Raw genomic sequence first — 18058 nt, 5'->3', positions numbered from 1 at the left:
GGAAGAGAAGAACAAACAAAACATTTCTTTCAAGTTCTGTCATGCCTCCCAACCAGTTCCCCTTAAGTGAAAAGATCTAATTCCACAGATGTTCAAAACTGAGTAGCTACAGATATTTAGATACCTTAGCAAACAAGATGAACAGCAAATCTGCTGAGTGCCCACCCAGCAATCTCTTTTACAGCCTAGAATTTACTTCCATGTTGATTCAAAAGGATTTTTGTTGATTGATCTTCCAGGTAAGCCATCAGGCTCAATAATACTATTGCATCGTCTTTGACAAAAATACATCTTGAGGGAATAAAGTAACTGAAGAAATTAACTTACTTTTTACAATAACAAACTTATCACTACAAATTTTAAGTACTGGACAGGACTAAGGCAGCTAGAGCAGAAAGAATATCCTCACAGAACATGACAAGTACAAACAGAAGAGGGAACTCTCAGAACAGAGTGCATATTTTTCATGGAACTGATATTAACTCTAGCGCTTTCATAGTCAAGTTAGCGATCTACATACTAATTGGAAAGGGGTGGAGGGAAGATACATACAATAATTTTTTTTACCTGGAATATGTGCTCACTCCTGCTTGAATAAGTGTAGGCATGACAGCTATAAATAAACCAAGCTGCACATCCTGCATCACCAACATGCCAAGTAGTACGCTGCTGTAGTCAATATCCCCTGTACACCAGCAAAGCAGTCATGGAAACGCTCATCAGCATCTACGAATGCTTGCAGTGCTCAGAAAACTATCAAATGGAGGCTAAGTATAGTTCTCAATGGGGTGAGGTCATTCAAAACATTCTGGCTTATTTTTTCCCTACTAGTAAATAAATTAAAATATATGCAAATAAAGACATATAAATATTTTACTTATATTTTTAATATGAAGCTTCCGTTACACAATAAAAGTATAGACTTTGCTTAGCAGTTAAGCTGTAGTTATGCATTTACTGAAATTCCTTTACTGAAAATATACAGTCTGGAGAATAGCAGACACATTTAAGAGCTAGTATGTGTAAAATAATACACTTTGAATTTAGGTATTAGCATACAAATATTCTTGGGGTGGGGAGAGCTTTAATGCAGTATGTGTGAGGGAGGTTTAAGTGGAAGAAAGCAGGAGGGCAAAAGTTGTGAAAGGAAACATTTAGAAGTCTTTGAGAAGCTAGCAACGTGGCACTTGAAGGTACTGACTTGAAGAGCTGTTAGCTGTGAAAGACTCCCTCAGCTGGTCTTAGTTTGCTGAAGAAGGATGTGAATTATTTAAGTTAGTCTTTCTGCCCTGATGACAGACTGGTAGCAATGGTCTAACTTGGTAACCTCTTAAAAAGCACAAGGATTCCAGATGCTCAGTAAAGTCAATTCTTAGCACGGAGAGTACCAATTGGGCCACACTGTCTTTCTCCAAAGAGGACTGGCTGTGTAAATAGCAGGTACGCCTCATAACAAGAACATATGCAACACTGGCCTGTATTAAAGCAGGATGATCACCTGTAAACCAGACTTAACAGTGGTTTTTGGTTTGTTTTTTTAACTAGTTTCACTTGTAATATTACAAAGTTAGCTTCTTTCAAATTTTATTGTAGATACTACACAGTAGTCCATATTTAAAATCATACTTACCTTCTTTATCACCTCGAACACTACCTGCAAGAAATCTTGACACCAATGGCGTGCTTGATAAAGATAAACAAGTGGAAATGAAGACACTTTGTGTTGGTCTAATTTGGAGCAAGTGTCCCCATAGTAAACCAAAGGCAATCATCAGAACTGTCATGTAGCAGGGCCCTTGCAAAGATATTTTCCATACCTTGGGAAGAAAACAAGTTCTTATGATAAAGTCTGATGACAATTTTCTCACCGATAAGTTAAAATGATTTTCAGCACAAATAAGCAGTTAAAGATGTATGATTTGGGGCTGCAGTGCTGGGCCAGAGAAGTAACGGTCTGGCATCCTGTACATCCTAAAACTCTGAAATTATTATGCCTAGTAGATATTCTATGCCAGAAGGCTCATTACCAGAAATTAGGTAAGTTTCCCAGTGCACACAGACAAACTAAGGTCCAATGGTCCAGTACGAGTTGAAATATATTGAAATCATCAAGTACAAGACCAGCTATTTGATGAAATTCCAGGGTGGGAAAAAAAATGGGAGTGGCAAAGACCATCAGCAATACCAGCAGCCCAATCCACACCAGTGTGCACACAATTCTGACGTAGCAGTTTACATACTACAGTTTAGGAACCCTTGAATTACTGATTTTTATCTTTGACTTCAGATGGACTAGAAATAGCAGATTAAGCTGAATGCTCATAAATTTTAACATATTTCAGTTAAAGCTTGTACAGTTTCATGAACTCACAACTATCAGTTTAGAAACAAATCACACAATGTAACTCCTTATATACACACAGTCTTCATGTATTTTGCAGCAGTATTTTCCACTATTAAAATTCTAGCTGGTTTATGAGATAACCTTTTTTTTTTTTTAAATTATGACCAAAAGAAACTTGTACCTTTATGCTGAATCCTGATGGCCACATCATCTAATATTCCAGATTGTGCTAACATACTTGCAGAATCAGTTTATTAGCCAGTACAGCATGTATCATCAATTCAGTATGCAGTACTTAACAAACTGAGGGGTTTTTTATAACAGGACTGGCAAACATCACTGGACACTCCATAACAGCAACTGCATGTTACTGTATGGTAAAGTAAAGCAGAGATGGATTGCCATAAATTGTGTGAGATTTTTCTAGTAAGCAAATTTTTATAAAATGAAGAGGAATGGCAAAGGTTTTTTTTGGAGACACCAAATAAATAACGCATTCTGTTCTTTCCAAAGAGTTAAAGAGCAGAATCAAATGTCATACTTGTCTTTTCAAAAATGCACAAAGTTACACTGGTATATTACCGGGAGAATGTAAAAATCTGAAATATAAATGGTAACTTGAACATTTACAATTAAATCTTGTAATGTAGAGGTATTATACAAAAATACCTTTCTTAATCTTTCAGGAGAAAATTCCAGACCAACTAGAAAGAGAGTGAAGAATACACCAAACTCTCCTAATGTCTCCACCTGTACAATAGACTTTAAAAAAAAAAAATAAAAAAAAAATCAGTGCACAGCAGTCTATTTACAACACAAATTGTAAGTCTTACAAAACAAGTTGTTTCTCATTGTTTCCATAGGTAGCTCACTTGCTGGTCATATGACATCAGAAGTTCCCTCAGCATCTTTAGGGTTCAAACATTTTTCCCATGACCTAGCCGCTACTATATAATTTAGTTGGATAGTGCTGGTCACCCAAAATGCATGTGCGTTGATCCAGGTAAACTTGCTTGCTTGTTGAAAATAAATTAGGTTATGTTTTATGCACATGCTATTAAACACCCAAGGCTTGCATTCCAGAAGTTTCTTCTGGCTAGTTATTTTATTGGTCTATTGGTATAATCATTCTGCTAGACTGTAGCTGCTATTCTGCCCTCCACCCTATAGACTCCATGCATCCATCCCTTACACCAGTACAACTACCAGCCTTTCCACTTCAGAGAGAAGGGTACAACAGCAAGAAAAGTGGTTGTCTTCCTTGTCACAAAAGAAAAATGGGGCTACATCTGGCTGGCAACCAGTCACCAGTGGCATTCCTCAGGCTTCAATTCTAGGGCCAGTCCTGTTCAACATATTTATCAATCATCTGGCAGCAGGAGTTGAATGCACCATTAGCAAGTTTGTTGATGGTACCAAACTGGAAGGTGCTGTTGACTCTCTGGAGGGATAAGGCCTTGTAGAGGGATCTGGATAGATTAGAGCATTGGGCAATGATTATTGGGAAGAAATTTAGTAAGTCGAAATGTTGGATTCCGCACCTAGGATGGAGTAATGCCGGGCACCAGTATAAATTGGGAGAGGAGTGGTTGGAGAGCAGCCCTGCAGAAAGGGATCGGGGGGTGCTGGTGGGAAGCAGCTCAAGGGGAGCCAGCAGTGAGCCCTGGCAGCCCAGAGAGCAAACCCCATCCCGGGGTGCATCAAACCCAGCATCACCAGCCGGGCAAGAGAGGGGATCGTCCGCTGTGTTCAGCCTTGGTGCGGCCTCGCCTGCAGTGCTGTGTGCGGTGCTGGGCCCCACCATTTCAGAAGGAGGTGAAGGTCCTCGAATGCATCCCGAGGAGGGCAACAGGGCTGGTGGAAGGGCTGGCAGGCCTGGCCTGTGAGGAGCGGCTGAGGGCTCCGGGCTTGTCTGGGTTGGAGGGGAACCTCGCTGCTCTCTGCACCTTCCTGAGGAGGGGACGTGGGGAGGGAGGTGCTGAGCTCTTCTCCCCGGTACCCAGTGGTAGGAGGTGCGGGAATGGCTCAAGGCTGTGCCAGGGGAGCTTCAGACTGGACAGGAGGAAGCATTTCTTTAGCGAGAGGGCGGTCAAACCCTGGAACAGGCTTCCTAGAGAGGTGGTCGATGTCCCCGGGCTGTCCGTGTTTCAGAGGCGTTTGGACAATGCCCTTAACAAAATGCTTTAACTTGGTCAGCCCTGAAGTGCTCAAGCAGTTGGACTAGATCATCGTGGTAGGTCCCTTCCAACTGAAATAGTCTATTCTATTCTAAAAACCTAACATTTATTTTCTATGTATTTACAGTCCAGAGCAGAAGAGGACAGGGTTCATCATCAATCATAGAGAAGTGGAGATGGAAACTATCTTCCCTGCCAGATTAGAATCTGCCTGCCTCCTCAGTTCCTCTGACATTCAACTTTTTTATGAAATACAGGAAACAAAAGGAGAGAGCACACACAAGAGACCAAATCAACATGAACATTATCCAGATGAATAATGTTTAATCACAGTTCCATAAGAAACAGGCAGCTTGCTAAGAAACTGTCCTAAAGAAACCCCTCTCATGTCTGTTCTGACCACATCATCTTCCCCAGTGTAAGTCTCTGAAAATTCATTGTTGATTCTCTTTCTAATGCCAAGCTTACAAACTTGTTCCTCAGTCTAAGCAGTCAAGCTTTCCAGACCTTCTCAACCCAGAAGTTATGTATGACACAAAGGTTATTATTTAATGTCAATTTTAGAATACAAAACTTTGAAAGTGTAGTATTTGTAGTGTTCTATTCCAATACGAGATTGACAAAGTCCTACAATTTCTACTCATCCCTACTTACTTTTGAGCCCAACTGTCATTTCCAACAAAAGTCTACACAAGAGCAGATGTTGCAAAGACAGTAAGTTCCAAGCAGTTAGGCGGCTATCAATGTAATAGACACACGTAACTTAACCGAACGTTACCATGCAACCTTAACGTGTGTTCTGTTTTGCCTGCTGGCTAAACAATCTGTTAATGCACACCAGACCATGAATCAAAACATGTGCAGTGTCTAGCCAACCACAGCCCATGGTTTTGCACGAGCTAGTAATCAGGGTACACGTGAGGGAGCTAAAAAGGTTCAAGAGACTTCAGGAATGTGGGCAGGGGACTGGAAAAGAACTAGGGTGCCTAGCATGGATGAAAGAGCTACAGAGATGCAAAATAACTCTCTAGGAAGCCAAGCTATGCTGCTCAGGGAACTACTTGTTTTAAATACTTCCCTCCCTGCCAACACTGACTTTTTGCAAGTTTCTGAAAATCTGATGTCATTTAAATAATTTGGCTCTCAAACGTGATCCTTTATGATTAAAAAGAGAAGGAAAAAAAAACCCACAACATAACAACCTTCAGCTTTCACTTTCAGCAATACTTATGTCATGGTTCTATAGGAGAAAAAAAAATTGAAAACAAAGTGATTCAAAGACATAAAATCTTACAGCCTCCTTTTGCAAAGGTCCAGGTTTGGGGATTCTTAATTTTTTTAAAAAATACATTTGAGGTTGGCAATACCGTATTATTTTAAAACTACTTTTGAAGATTTCAACAAATGAAATCAGTCAAGAAGCAACTTGCACACTTACCTTGATACTATTTAGTCCTGATGGTCCTAAGAGTACTCCACAGATGATATACCCAAACATGGTTGGCAATCCTATTGTTGTGCACAGCCAGCCACACGGCAAAGACAACATTCCTATTGTCACAATATCCTAAATATGTAAGATGTACAAATGTGTTAATATAAAGGACACACAAATTTGTGATGAAATTAAAGACTATTATCTTTCAAAAGATACATAACATGGTAAAATTAAACAGAGAATACTGTCTACTGAAAGAAAACACTATTTCAGTAAATTAAACTGAACACTTTGTTGTAGGTGTAAGCACTGCAGTTTTGCAGATGAAGCAGATGAGGTACTGACCTTAAGTAATTGGCAGCTTCAGGACTTTTGATCAAATATTTTAAATACATTATAGGAAGTAGACAGTTTCCTGGGGAATTGGGAGGGGGAATGACACTTTGCATTAAAACAAAATGGTAAAACAGATCCATTTTGATTTGGTTTTTTGGTGGGTTTTTTTTTTGCTTGTTTTGTTTTGTTTTTTTTTATTTAAAAAAATAATCATCCCAATCCAGTTATTCTTCATGAAGCACAAACACAATAAAAAAACATGCCTATGTACTTTCCAGCATCCCTTTATTCATCACAAGACATGGACAGATAAATCCTCTCTAGTGACAATGTGCAAGTGGCTTATCAGGCACAGCAGTAGCTTGCTTTAACACTGTGCCCTCTGAGAGAAAGGATGGTGCCCCAAAGGTGCAACAAGTTAAATAAAACAAAACCAGAGGGGATTCATAAGGCATCACGATCAGTCTTGTGAAGAATAAACTAGGAGCAGGGAACACATTGGCCAGGTCACCAGTGGATGGGGGAATCATGAATGCTGGAGTGGCTTTAGAGGGACAAATGCTGAAACCAAGCAGTACTGGCGTGCAACCTAGTAGGACTAAATTTGACTAAAAACGAACGACAAGAATATCTCTAAAATGGTTACCTTTATGAAATGATGATCAGCACGAGGAATGGTTGAATCTCTGGGCTTGGTAAGGATATACTGATTGTTCTGGGAATCAATAAGCATACTAAGACCTAAGTCATCCTCTACTTCTCTTTTTGAAGCATTTCTTTTGGAGTTGGCTTCATCTTCTTCCACCCTTAAAACCGCTTCAAAGTTGACACCTCTTACCTTTAAGGAAAAGAAAGCAAATAAAAAAAAAAAGAGGGGGGGGCGCAGTCAATGAAGCATACAGTAAAAAGGGAAAGACTATTAGCTGTGCTTGAAGTTGCACCAGAATTTGTTGACACTGCAGTTTCTTCTTAGAGAATTCTTTCAATCTCTTTATCAAAACTTGATGTCCATAACTGAAAAGGCTATAATTTGCTTTACATTTTAAAACCAGGGAGTTTTCCAGGCCTCTTTTAGCCAAGTTGTCCAACCAAAAAATAGAGAGACAAGGTTTTAAAATTCCAGTTCAGTATTTTCAATTGCATCTAATCTGAAATATTTCTTTTTTCTGAAAAGCTTTATCACATTTAGAATGCAAAAGGTTGGATTGAAATGTAACACTTTATTCCCTTGAACAAAAACAATTAGAGATTACAAAGTGATATTCAGTTCACAAAAATCTGAAATAATGACTGCATTCCAAGCCAATAAAAAAAAAAAAAAAAATCACTGTCCTGTAAATTTGAAGGAGAGAGGATACTGTTTACTATTTAGCTCTGTCTTCAGTGCCTGTAATTACAAAGTAGAAGACACTAGGATGATTTCATTATTCACTGTATTGTAAATAATGTAGATTTTACCAATATTCAGAAATAGTTCAGGTTGTTACTTCTTTTAGACACCAGTAAAGAGAGTAGCCTGTTGTCATTCCAATGACTGACTACAAAACATTCAGCTTTTCTGGATTGCTGTATTTTGCCCAAGCAACTCACCAGTTTAATGAAGAAATGCATTCACATAAGCCATCTATAAAACAGCCTCCTGTTTTTCTTTGCTGATTCCCCAGCACATTTCCCCAGACTGTTCAGATAAATATTGCATTTTCAATATTTAATATTTAACCTGCAATTTTTATCCTCTTCTTCCACTCCTTACATTTGTGTGTGTGTATAGTTAAATAAAAAATTCTGTCGTGGGAATGATCTCTTCCCCTGGTTTTGTACATCATGCAATACGATGGGCCTCTAAAGAATTGGAAGTCACTAAGAATCAGACAGAGGGGAAAAAAAGGAATTTGAAACAAATTATGAAGTTTGGAGAATTATTTAGGAGCATAAAAAGCTGCTTCGAACATGAGCATTTTTAGCTGTTGGAGTGAGAGGCTGATGATCATTTTCTTTTTACGCACTATGAAAGTTGTCTTTTCATCCTTTTTTTCCCCAAAATCTGTCTTTTTATATATATATTTGCCTTTACTTCCTTAAGCTCCCCACTTACCAGGCTATTTTGCATTCCAGAATGAGGTGTCCATTGCCAAGTCTAAGAGACCAAACCATGTTTTCACATTTTCAGCTGATGGGAGAAAGCAGGAGCAGCTGCATGCCACATACATGCAAACTATTCTCACAGTATTGGAACAAAGAAGAAAGGCTTCCCGACAGTCAGCAAACATGAAGAACTGCCTCCAATCGGAATACACAATAAGTGCCCAATCCTACTGTTTTTCTGTTATCTCTCCTCCTGACCCTCTCTCTCACACCCTCGTTGCTACTCCAGGGATACTAAAACAGACCTTAGAGCTTACTGTTAAATGTTGGCTCTACAATATAAAATATACTTTACACTGGTTTTCACAATGGAATTCTTTCACTGTTCAGTGCAGCGTCCCCATCTTGCAGATCACTACTACTTTGCCTAAAAACCAAAATGCTAACAAGCCAACAACTGTTCTAGTATCTTCTTGGGAATTTGTTATGACATCAGCGACAGTGTTCACTAAGCAAAATTATCTTATAAAATACATCAGCTGTGAAGCATCTACTTTTGATGCTCTGGAACTCCAAATTCATACAGAGTTTGTTATATGCTCCTTTGTACTTGGTAGCTTGTGTGTCTGGAATCTAACCAAACCTCTCTGCATCAAAACTAAAAAGGTATCAAAGATCATACAAAAGCAATGCAATTGGGTAAATACAGTCCTCATCTAATGGAGTTCACAGTCCAGGTCAGAAACAATACTAGGAAAAAAGGGAATATGTTTATAAAATTAAGGCAATTATGAAAAACAATCTGTTTTTTTCATGTAATATATATAAAAATCATACATTGTGTGAATATCATAGTGCATTTTTATTTTTACAAAGAAAAGGGAACTGACAAAAGACAGACTATGCTAGAAGACCAAGAGTAGATGGCACAGGTTCAGATGAGCTTTTAAATACTAATAAATGTGAGGACATAGTGAGAGAAAACAGTTATTTTCAGGATTTTATTTCCTAAAACAGCAATTCCTGAAAGCAGGTTGTACATAACAGAATAGAGTGCGCAAACACTCTTGTGGGTTAGCTCAGATTTTTTAATTTTTACTACACTTCTCTATTTGATTATACTTTAATAGAAGCTTTTGTATCTTTATCAGATTACTGATGATTCTATTAGAGCTTCTTTGTTCTAATGTTCCAGTGTCCCCGCTCAAAACACCCTAGATGTTTCTTGCAAAGATGGGAGATGTAAATAGTCCTCCAGGTTGTGTTTCATGATTCCTTTTCTTTCATGAATAGAGATATAAGCAGAAAACCAAAGAGAGACACCGGAGAAAAAGGATGCGTTAGCATTTTGCCAATTAGCAGGTGTAGCAGAAGAAACCTCATTCTTGGTCTCTTTAAGACGTGCTGTCATACGCCAGCGGAGCAGAAGAGGGCGCTCCAGCTAGCTCCTCCCTTCCCCGCTGTTGGCCCTGCTAGGTGGGATTCCCACCGGGTACAATTGCTGCGATCCGGTGTACACAAAATAAAAACCGACTTTCACTTTCTCTCCGTACAAGTACAAAAACCGGCCTGGCTTTTGACTACAGAGCAACTCTTTTTCCTCCTCAGCAGAATTCAAGAGCTATGCTCGCCTCGGAAGTCAACCTGCAAATCAACAAAAACCGTTCAAGAGCAAAAGCCCAACAAAATTGCAACCCACATTTATGCAAACAGGACCAGTTTAGCGAGTCTCTCCTTGCTCCAAATACACACAGCCTTACCTGAGGGACACTGTCCATCATGCAACACAGAAACAATGAACAACGCACACAGGCCAAGGTACAAAAAGCGGAGGAAGTCAGAAGTGAAAGAAAGCAACACCACAAACTTGTCAGGTCCTTACCTTGAACAATATATCTTTTCCCAGACTGTGAAAACTAACTGCAAGGATTCTTGTTCTCCCATAACTTTCTCAACAAAATGAAAGAGAAAAAAAGTGGAGACTATGCTTAACATGGTAACTCCATACCCTGTAAAGTCTAGATGTCACAGTCCCCACCACCACCACTGAGATGTCATGACTCTCACAAGCTCTACCAGTGAGATGGATTACGCTTGTCACTGACAAAGTGGCAGCTGCAGGGAGGACTTTCAAATCAAAACCACAGAAATCACTAGCAAAAAGGAGTAATTATTCCTGTTTGCCCACTCTTAACAAGCAATCGTTCTACCACTAAATACTTTCTTTTGTTGAAAGGGAAGCAAAAACAAATGCAGAGCCAAAGGTTTTTTGTTTTGTTTTTTAAAAATAGTCACTAAAATCCTAACAACTAGTTAACACAAGAGAAACACCCCTACTGTGTAAATATCAACTAAAAAAATAGGAAAAGTCCGGGTCTAAAACTTCACTTACAGATTTGTTGTCATCAAAGGCATGTTCTTCTATTTCCTCTTCCAATCTATCAGCTGCCTTCCTGACATCTTCTAGAATTTCATCAAGCATTGACAGGCTTTTGTTTTGATGCTGCATGTTCTTAAGGGCTTCAACCTGATGTTTTTCTGCTGCTAGGAGTTCGACGTATTCCATTTCTTCCTGTTGAATTTTACAACACACAGATAAAGCGCTGGCCAGGCCTTTGAGCAGAAGAACATTTGGCATAAGCGTACGTTTCTTTTGACACAAACCATCTTACGAGCGGAATTGCAAAAGCAATATAGGCTTTACAATGGTATTTGAAGATTGCTTTCTCTTATGCCAATTTTCGCTGGGGGAAGCGGGCAAGAAAAACAACCACCAAACAAAATATCCACCAATCGCCTTTTCTAATCCATTAAACAGTAGAGCTGCCCCAGGGTTACGATCCAGAAAATACAAGAAAGGAATTACTTTGAGGAACTCTAGAAAACATTTCAGAGTCAAATAAAGTTTGGAGCTCAGTGCTTTAGCAGGGAAGCATAACAACCTTGAAAGCATAGCCTTACTGGATAAAAACAAACAAACAGATGAGAAGGAAAATACAATGAATCTTATAAGCCGTTTTATAAACGTGGGAAGAGGTCTGTTTATGGTTTTCAAAAGTTACAATAACCATGGAAATAGCTACAAAAAAATAAAAGCAGTTGGGAGAGAGTACAGATGAGCAGTCAAGCACTTTAGCTGAGGCTCCTGCTTATGTTTCCCAAGAAGCATTTTTCCTGTCAGAAGTAAAATACTTGACTTCGTCCATCTTTTCGGTTTGGGCCTCTTATGAACTTGCACTAATGACTTCTGAAATCCATTTCTAGGCTTCAGAAGTAAGAAAAGAAAAAAATGCTAATGTGGTTTGATATGGTGTAAAAATATTTCAGTAGCTTCCCTGATAAAGTGATGATGTTTCATTTCTCTTTGGATGTTTCAGGTTCAAAAAGAGAACTTAAAAACTTTCATTTACGGATCAAGACTGGACTTAACACTGTGCCTTCTACATGGTTACGAAGACAATAACCAAACATAATACTTTGTGTATTGACAGAGTACGATTTGAGGGGTTTGGGGAAAAAAATGTTTTGCTTTACAAGCCTACATTCTTTTAAAGATGCACTGATTGAGAGAGAGGACAACTATGAATGAGGAAACATAGGCAATGGCAGGCTTCTTCCTGTCAGTTAGATCCGGGATGCTGAGAACATTTAGATGACAGAGAGCCTGCACCTGTTCTTTAAGAGAGCCAATATTATTACCAAGGGAAAAAATAGATCAGGCAAAAAATACAAGCAATCTCTAGGTCCAACTGAATTCCCAGAAAACACAGGTTTCTGTCTCCATTTTAGATGCCCTGCCATACCCAGTCAGAAATCAGATAAAACATAGGTCTCCCTTAGGTTGTGTGTTTTATCTCCCCCACATAGGTATCTTAGATAACCTGGGCATCTAAAATGGTCCTAAACTCCTATGTTTAAATAATTGGAGTGTTCCCTCCTCCACACATGTTTGCATATGGCTATTTTCTCCCTTGAAACCTGCAAGAACACGCATATAATTTCATCAATTCCTTGATGCCAAGACAAGAGTATGTTCAGTACAGCCTGTAACTGTAGCTTAACCACTTTAAAATCCTGAGTGTCAGATGAATACCTCTAATTGTGATGAAACCACAGAACTGCTGTCTGTTGGTGTTTAGAATTTTTGTACTTACACCGGCATGATGAAAATTACCTAGTTCCCAAAATAGCTGGGGTTGGGAAAAACGTAACTACTAATGTGTTTGACCCAATGCTTTAGTTCTTATGCAACACATAAGCAAGAGACACAGTGACTCTCATACAGCCCCAAGGAAAAACATTTCCTATCTGTTGTTCTCTGCTAGCAGACATTGCTCAAAAGATGTAAAAAACAGCCCCTGTATGAGCTGCAGATTCTTTCCTCAGTCAGCAACAACTTAGAATGCAACATGGAATTAATAAGGGTTAGATTCTTTCCTCTCACAAATGGAAATAGGTTTTGGGTGGAGGGAGCCGATCAATCCTTTCTGTCGGCTGAGACAAAACAGGCTAAACAGAGCTAGAGGTAAACCGCAGAAAAAACCAAACAACACTCTAATTTGCCAGAAGTTAACTTTCTCTGAATAGCAAGGTAGAAGAGCTTCGAAAAATCCAAGTTTAACTGTAAGTTCATTTTATTAATGAAGACAAAGGTTTTTGTAGTCTATTAAAGTGGCATCTCTGTTTTTACCTACAGACCCGTGTCAGGGCAGTAAAGTGGGACAATCAATCACAGAGAACGGTGCCCCTGAAAAGCACAAAACAGCTCGCTACGCGTTAAGCAGAAGTGCATCACAGTACAAACACTGTTCCGCAACTCATGCTGGGATTGGAGACGTCCGATTACAAGGTACATACCAAACAATCTTCTAAGCAAGATAATACAGATAAGGATTGTGTACTAAAGAGGAGACTGGCACACCTAGAAACACATGAGCAAAATGAAGTAAGCTTAAGTAAGACTTTGGGGCAATGCTGGTTAAGAAGGCAGTGTTGCTGTTGCTCTCTACTGTTTAATCAGGGATGACAAAAGCACATTCATCAGAGGACGCGTCTCTGCGCTACTTGCGAGTTATTTTTTCTATCAATGTCTGAGTAGCAGGCACCCAAGAAATTAGAAGCTGATAAAAAGTAGGTAAGATTTTGTTGCCTTTTCCTGATCCTCCGCACAGGTTCCTGGAGCAAAGGAAGACAGAAGCTATCTTCAGCACTTTTTCCTTCCTCCCCCCTGCGACCATGAATGATTCTGCTATACCTTTTCCCAGCAGCAAAACCAGCAAGAAATGCATCAGACATCCATATCTATCCCAACACTAAAGACTTCCAAATACTTCAACTCAACAGAAAAAAAATGAAGAGCCCAGCACCCCCTACAGTCGTTTATATTTTCCATTCAGTCACTGTTTAAAAGATGGAAAGGATGTCTCACAAGTACACTAACAAAGTAATCATTACAGTAAAATGAAACGGGAACAAAACTGGACCTAAAGTATGTCTTCTGAAGTAAGGACAAGGCCAAAAAAAAAAAAGTATAAATGTATCCCATGTAATTTTCATCTTTTTGGCATGCATTTCCCCACCATCCTTTGTTTAACTTGTATAACAATCATAAGGTTAGAACAACAAATATTCTGTTTAAATAGTCATGCGCATGACATAAGAAGGAAGGGCGTAAAAGATTGCTCATTCAAGTAAATATCTTGATATGATAATGCAAAAAAGCCTACACAATCCATGTCTGCAGAAGTAAAGTTTTCACAGGACACACATCATTATACACACAAGTCTCCTTTTATGAGAAAAATGAGGAAGCACCATTCTCAAGTTCAAGGATAGATTACTTCAGTATTTTACAGGAATGTTGTCAAGCATTAGATAAATGACAAAGAAGATTCTGGACAGCTTCACTGCTGCTATTTTAAGAGCTTTGAGAAAAAAAAAAAAAGGTGGAAAATGAAGTCATTTTCACGACAATTGCTACCATTCCTGTGCAGGAGAGGCTGGCACTACCGTTAAGCACCAATATCAAAGTCACATCAGTGCAGGAGAGGCTGGCACTACCGTTAAGCGCCAATATCAAAGTCACATCGAGCACTTCATTGGAACATACCTAGATCCAAGCTACTCTCTATTCAAATTTGTTGTAATTCAGTCTTCACTTTCATTACACAGACCACTCCAGTCTCCTGAGTCCTCATCCTAACTTCCACGTGCCTTTCTTGCCATGATTCACTGCAGACCTTTCTTGCGCACAATCTCTTGCCGTCTTCACCTGTTACGATCTGTGCATCTCTTACACAAATGCCCTTTACAGAGTCTCCCAGCTCAGATGCTATATCCCAATTACATTTTTTCCTCCTCTTGCTCCCTTGTGCAAAGGCAGTCTCTTCTTTTAGAAGACAGAACGCAAAGAGAACTCTTCATATATTTCTCCAGTGGTTGAGGGGTAGGGCAGGGGAAAGAGCAATTTAAATACCAAATCAATTAAATGACATTTTCTCTCAATGGGAGACTTTCAGTATACAGTCTGAGAACTACCAAGTCCAGTAGACAGTGGCAGATTGTGCACACCCTAACAGGTCTGCATTGACATGGGAACTCGAATTTTCCATGAAGTATTTGTGTTCAACTGTTACTCATCTGTGCTTTTCTTGGTAAAGTTATCTCAGCTGGCTCTTTCTTGGAAGCACGGTTTTTCAAACCTGCACTTCTTAGGCTAGAAGTGCTATCTATACTAAGATTAAAAATCTAGTCGTTTCCTATTTTGCATGTCCGTTTTACCCACATCTATACGAATATGGCAGTAAAAGGCAAGAAGTCATTCTGTTTAAATTGTAGATTTTGGTCAAGCAATTGTCACTTAAAGTGGAAAAAACAGTTAGTATTTTGCCAATTTAAGGCATTTTTTTCCACTCTCACAATCCCACTGGCTTGTCTAGTGGAACTGTGCTATGTGCACTGACTCATTTCTTGTATTCCTTTCCCTTTAACATAGTATTTGCCATAGGTCTTATGATTGTGCTTAGCTTTGTTTTGAAATAAGAACTATTGACTGCTAGTAAGTTTTAAGCTCCACACTGGAATTACTTCTAATTTTACTAACAAGAACAAATACTTCATTCAAAATCCATTTTAAACAGTAAACATTGCAAGTTTTATGCAGATTCCCATTTTTATTAAAACAGACTGAAACCATGCCATAATAAAATTAAAATTGCAAGTAGAATGTTAACACTCTGGTAATAAACATGGGGGGAACTAACCTTAATTGCAGCTTCTCTCAAGGCTTCCAGCCTCTGCCTACTGCTTTCTTTCATATTTACAACATCTTTGTAGTCACCCTGTAGAGCTCTCTGGAGGCCATGGATCGCTTGAAAGACCGAGTTTTCACTTTCATTTAGCTCTTTTTGGAAAATTTCGAAGGTATGCACCTGAAAAAGTTTCTCTTCATCTGACAGTCCTGCGTCCTTCTCAACTGCTCTTATAGCATTTTTTAGTTTGTTGAGAACAACGTTCTTTTGGCGCAGAAGACCCGATAGCTTTCTGCAGCTCTCCAACACCCACTGCTTTCTTTGGGCGATAACAGCTCCTTTCCCTCGGTGCAGCTTTATTGCATGCTTTACTACATCTTCATGTTCCGCAGGATTTGCTAACTGGCCACAAGGCAGTGAAACCAACGTCCATAGGGAAATAAATCCAGTCGCCTTCATTCTTCACTTTTTATTGCTGTTCGGAGAAACTGATAATCCACAACTGCTCAAAGCTTTCTGCTACACGGCTTCTGCATCTCCAGTACGGATACCAGGCTGCAAGATAGTACCAATCAGTTATCAAACATGGTAACGTTGGGCCATTATGTCAAACAAATGTAGAAAACAAACCTAAGAATGAAAAAAAAGCTTAACTGAAACAGATTACAGTATAAATCATATTTGTGAAAGAAACATTTCTACAGTCAAGAAATAACAGCAGAAATAACTTCCTGGACTTCTGAGCACTAGTAGTTTGGATCAAAGACCTTCACCTGAAAGGCTGCGTGCCCTTGAGGAATTTCACTTCAAAGCTAATTATTGATCCTCATTATTTTAAAATAGAGTTATAAGAACACTAAAAGTGAAATCAATTCATTCGTAAGTTCATTTCCCAGAAACTATTTGAAGATCTATATTTAAACTGCTGTATTTGCTTTTAACACCAACCAGGATAGAATTTCAAACTAAGAACAAATTTCCTTCCCCCAGATCCTACAGGAAAATACTGACATTATTGTAAAATAACAAAGTTACATTTTCTTTAAAGAAAAACCAAACAAACCCCAAAACCTACACACCACAAAGCTATACATAGCAACGTATAAATGTATGTACAATGCATACATTTATCACTGAAGCATGGCATTCTAAAAACGCACAACACTCACTACATCTTAGTAGATCATCAAAAGAACATGTATTTGCTTAAAACTTTAGCTGCAATCTTGATCTCTGGGCCAACAGCCTTAATCAGGAACCAACATACAGACACAGTCATCTGGAAGCAGTCTCCCTAAAACAGAATCTTCTTTTCCTACAATGCAGTAGCAGTTGCAACCACAAGTATCCAGGCCGGCCATCGTCAATACATAGAATGGGAAGGGAAGATGGCAAGCACAGCCATGCACCACCTTCATTTTTAAAATGCCCTCCCACCTCTGTTTCAGAGAGAACTGAGAAAACCTGTCTGTGGGTTGGTTTATTTCTTTTCAATGCATGAAATGCAAGGCAAAGTATTTAGCTATCAATAGTTGACTATGGACTAGGGTTTAACAACATGAAGAGCTAAAACATTTAAAATTAAGAACTGAAAATGTCATTAAAGTAGCAAAAGCATATCTACATCACTCTAATTTCAAGAAAATAATACAGTAGAGATATTTCAGAACTTTGATAAAGCTATGGGATTTACTATTTTTAAGTGAGCAGGAAAAAATAACAATTCCCACCACCTGGCAAAATTCTAGAGTGATATTTAAGGAAGTATTTCTCTGTGTACTATCACTGTTTAAGGCTGCCAAACCAGGACATGTATACAAAATAACCCTCTTCCTGTTTAACATGTTTGGGGGAGAGATTTTGCTGAATGTATTACAGCCTATTCCTGCAAGAAAGGGGGAGAAGAAAACACCTAGTGTGTATTCAAGCTTCTGTTGGCAGGGAGGTGAGTAAAAGACTCCACTGCACATCCTACGTGGTATGTCAAACCATGTAACTAAATTCTGAGCGGAGATTTGTACTAGTAAGTTTGCCCACTGTTGCACCGTGTAAACTTACAACCGTGGCTCAGACACAGTGCAGTTTTGTTTCAGTAAGTGTTTTTTACTCGGCTAGCGAAAACTGTTTAGAAAAGTGACTCCTGGGGCAGTGCTCAAAAGCTCTTAAGGGAATAATGACCTCGCATATAAAAATACATGATGTGCTTCAGACTGCAAATAAAAAGAGGAGAAAAAAACCCAAACCACTCCTCTCCATGCGCCAATAAGTATCAAATTAGAGGGAACTCCTGTCCTTTGGAGCCCTTATTAAGCACAGTTTGTTTTCTGATGGATTGCAGCGTATCGTCCCGGGTTTTCCTTCCTGAACGCGATGCTGTAGTACTTGATTTCATCAAGCCGATGTCAGGCTCTGCCTCCAACGCAAGCCC

The 18058-nt window shown here is 39.0% G+C and overlaps 1 protein-coding gene across 1 annotated transcript in view; it reads right to left on the bottom strand.

Moving 5' to 3' along the window:
- Positions 1-16188, bottom strand: part of TMCO3 (transmembrane and coiled-coil domains 3) — a 31821-nt gene extending 15633 nt beyond the window's left edge. The window contains exons 1-7 of the mRNA XM_009702792.1: positions 15643-16188; positions 10773-10952; positions 6942-7133; positions 5960-6088; positions 3014-3106; positions 1631-1817; positions 568-685 (exon numbers count right to left, since the gene is read on the bottom strand). Of these exons, the coding sequence (XP_009701094.1) occupies positions 568-685; positions 1631-1817; positions 3014-3106; positions 5960-6088; positions 6942-7133; positions 10773-10952; positions 15643-16089 (1346 nt within the window). The 5' untranslated portion in view covers positions 16090-16188. The remainder of the gene's footprint in view (positions 1-567; positions 686-1630; positions 1818-3013; positions 3107-5959; positions 6089-6941; positions 7134-10772; positions 10953-15642) is intronic.
- Between the last annotated feature and the right edge of the window lie 1870 nt (positions 16189-18058).

Source organism: Cariama cristata, unplaced genomic scaffold (genome assembly GCF_000690535.1).
Source record: "Cariama cristata isolate BGI_N322 unplaced genomic scaffold, ASM69053v1 scaffold2456, whole genome shotgun sequence".
Taxonomy (NCBI): domain Eukaryota; kingdom Metazoa; phylum Chordata; class Aves; order Cariamiformes; family Cariamidae; genus Cariama; species Cariama cristata.
Note: the sequence above shows the minus strand (reverse complement) of the source record. Positions and strands in the feature narration are given on the sequence as shown.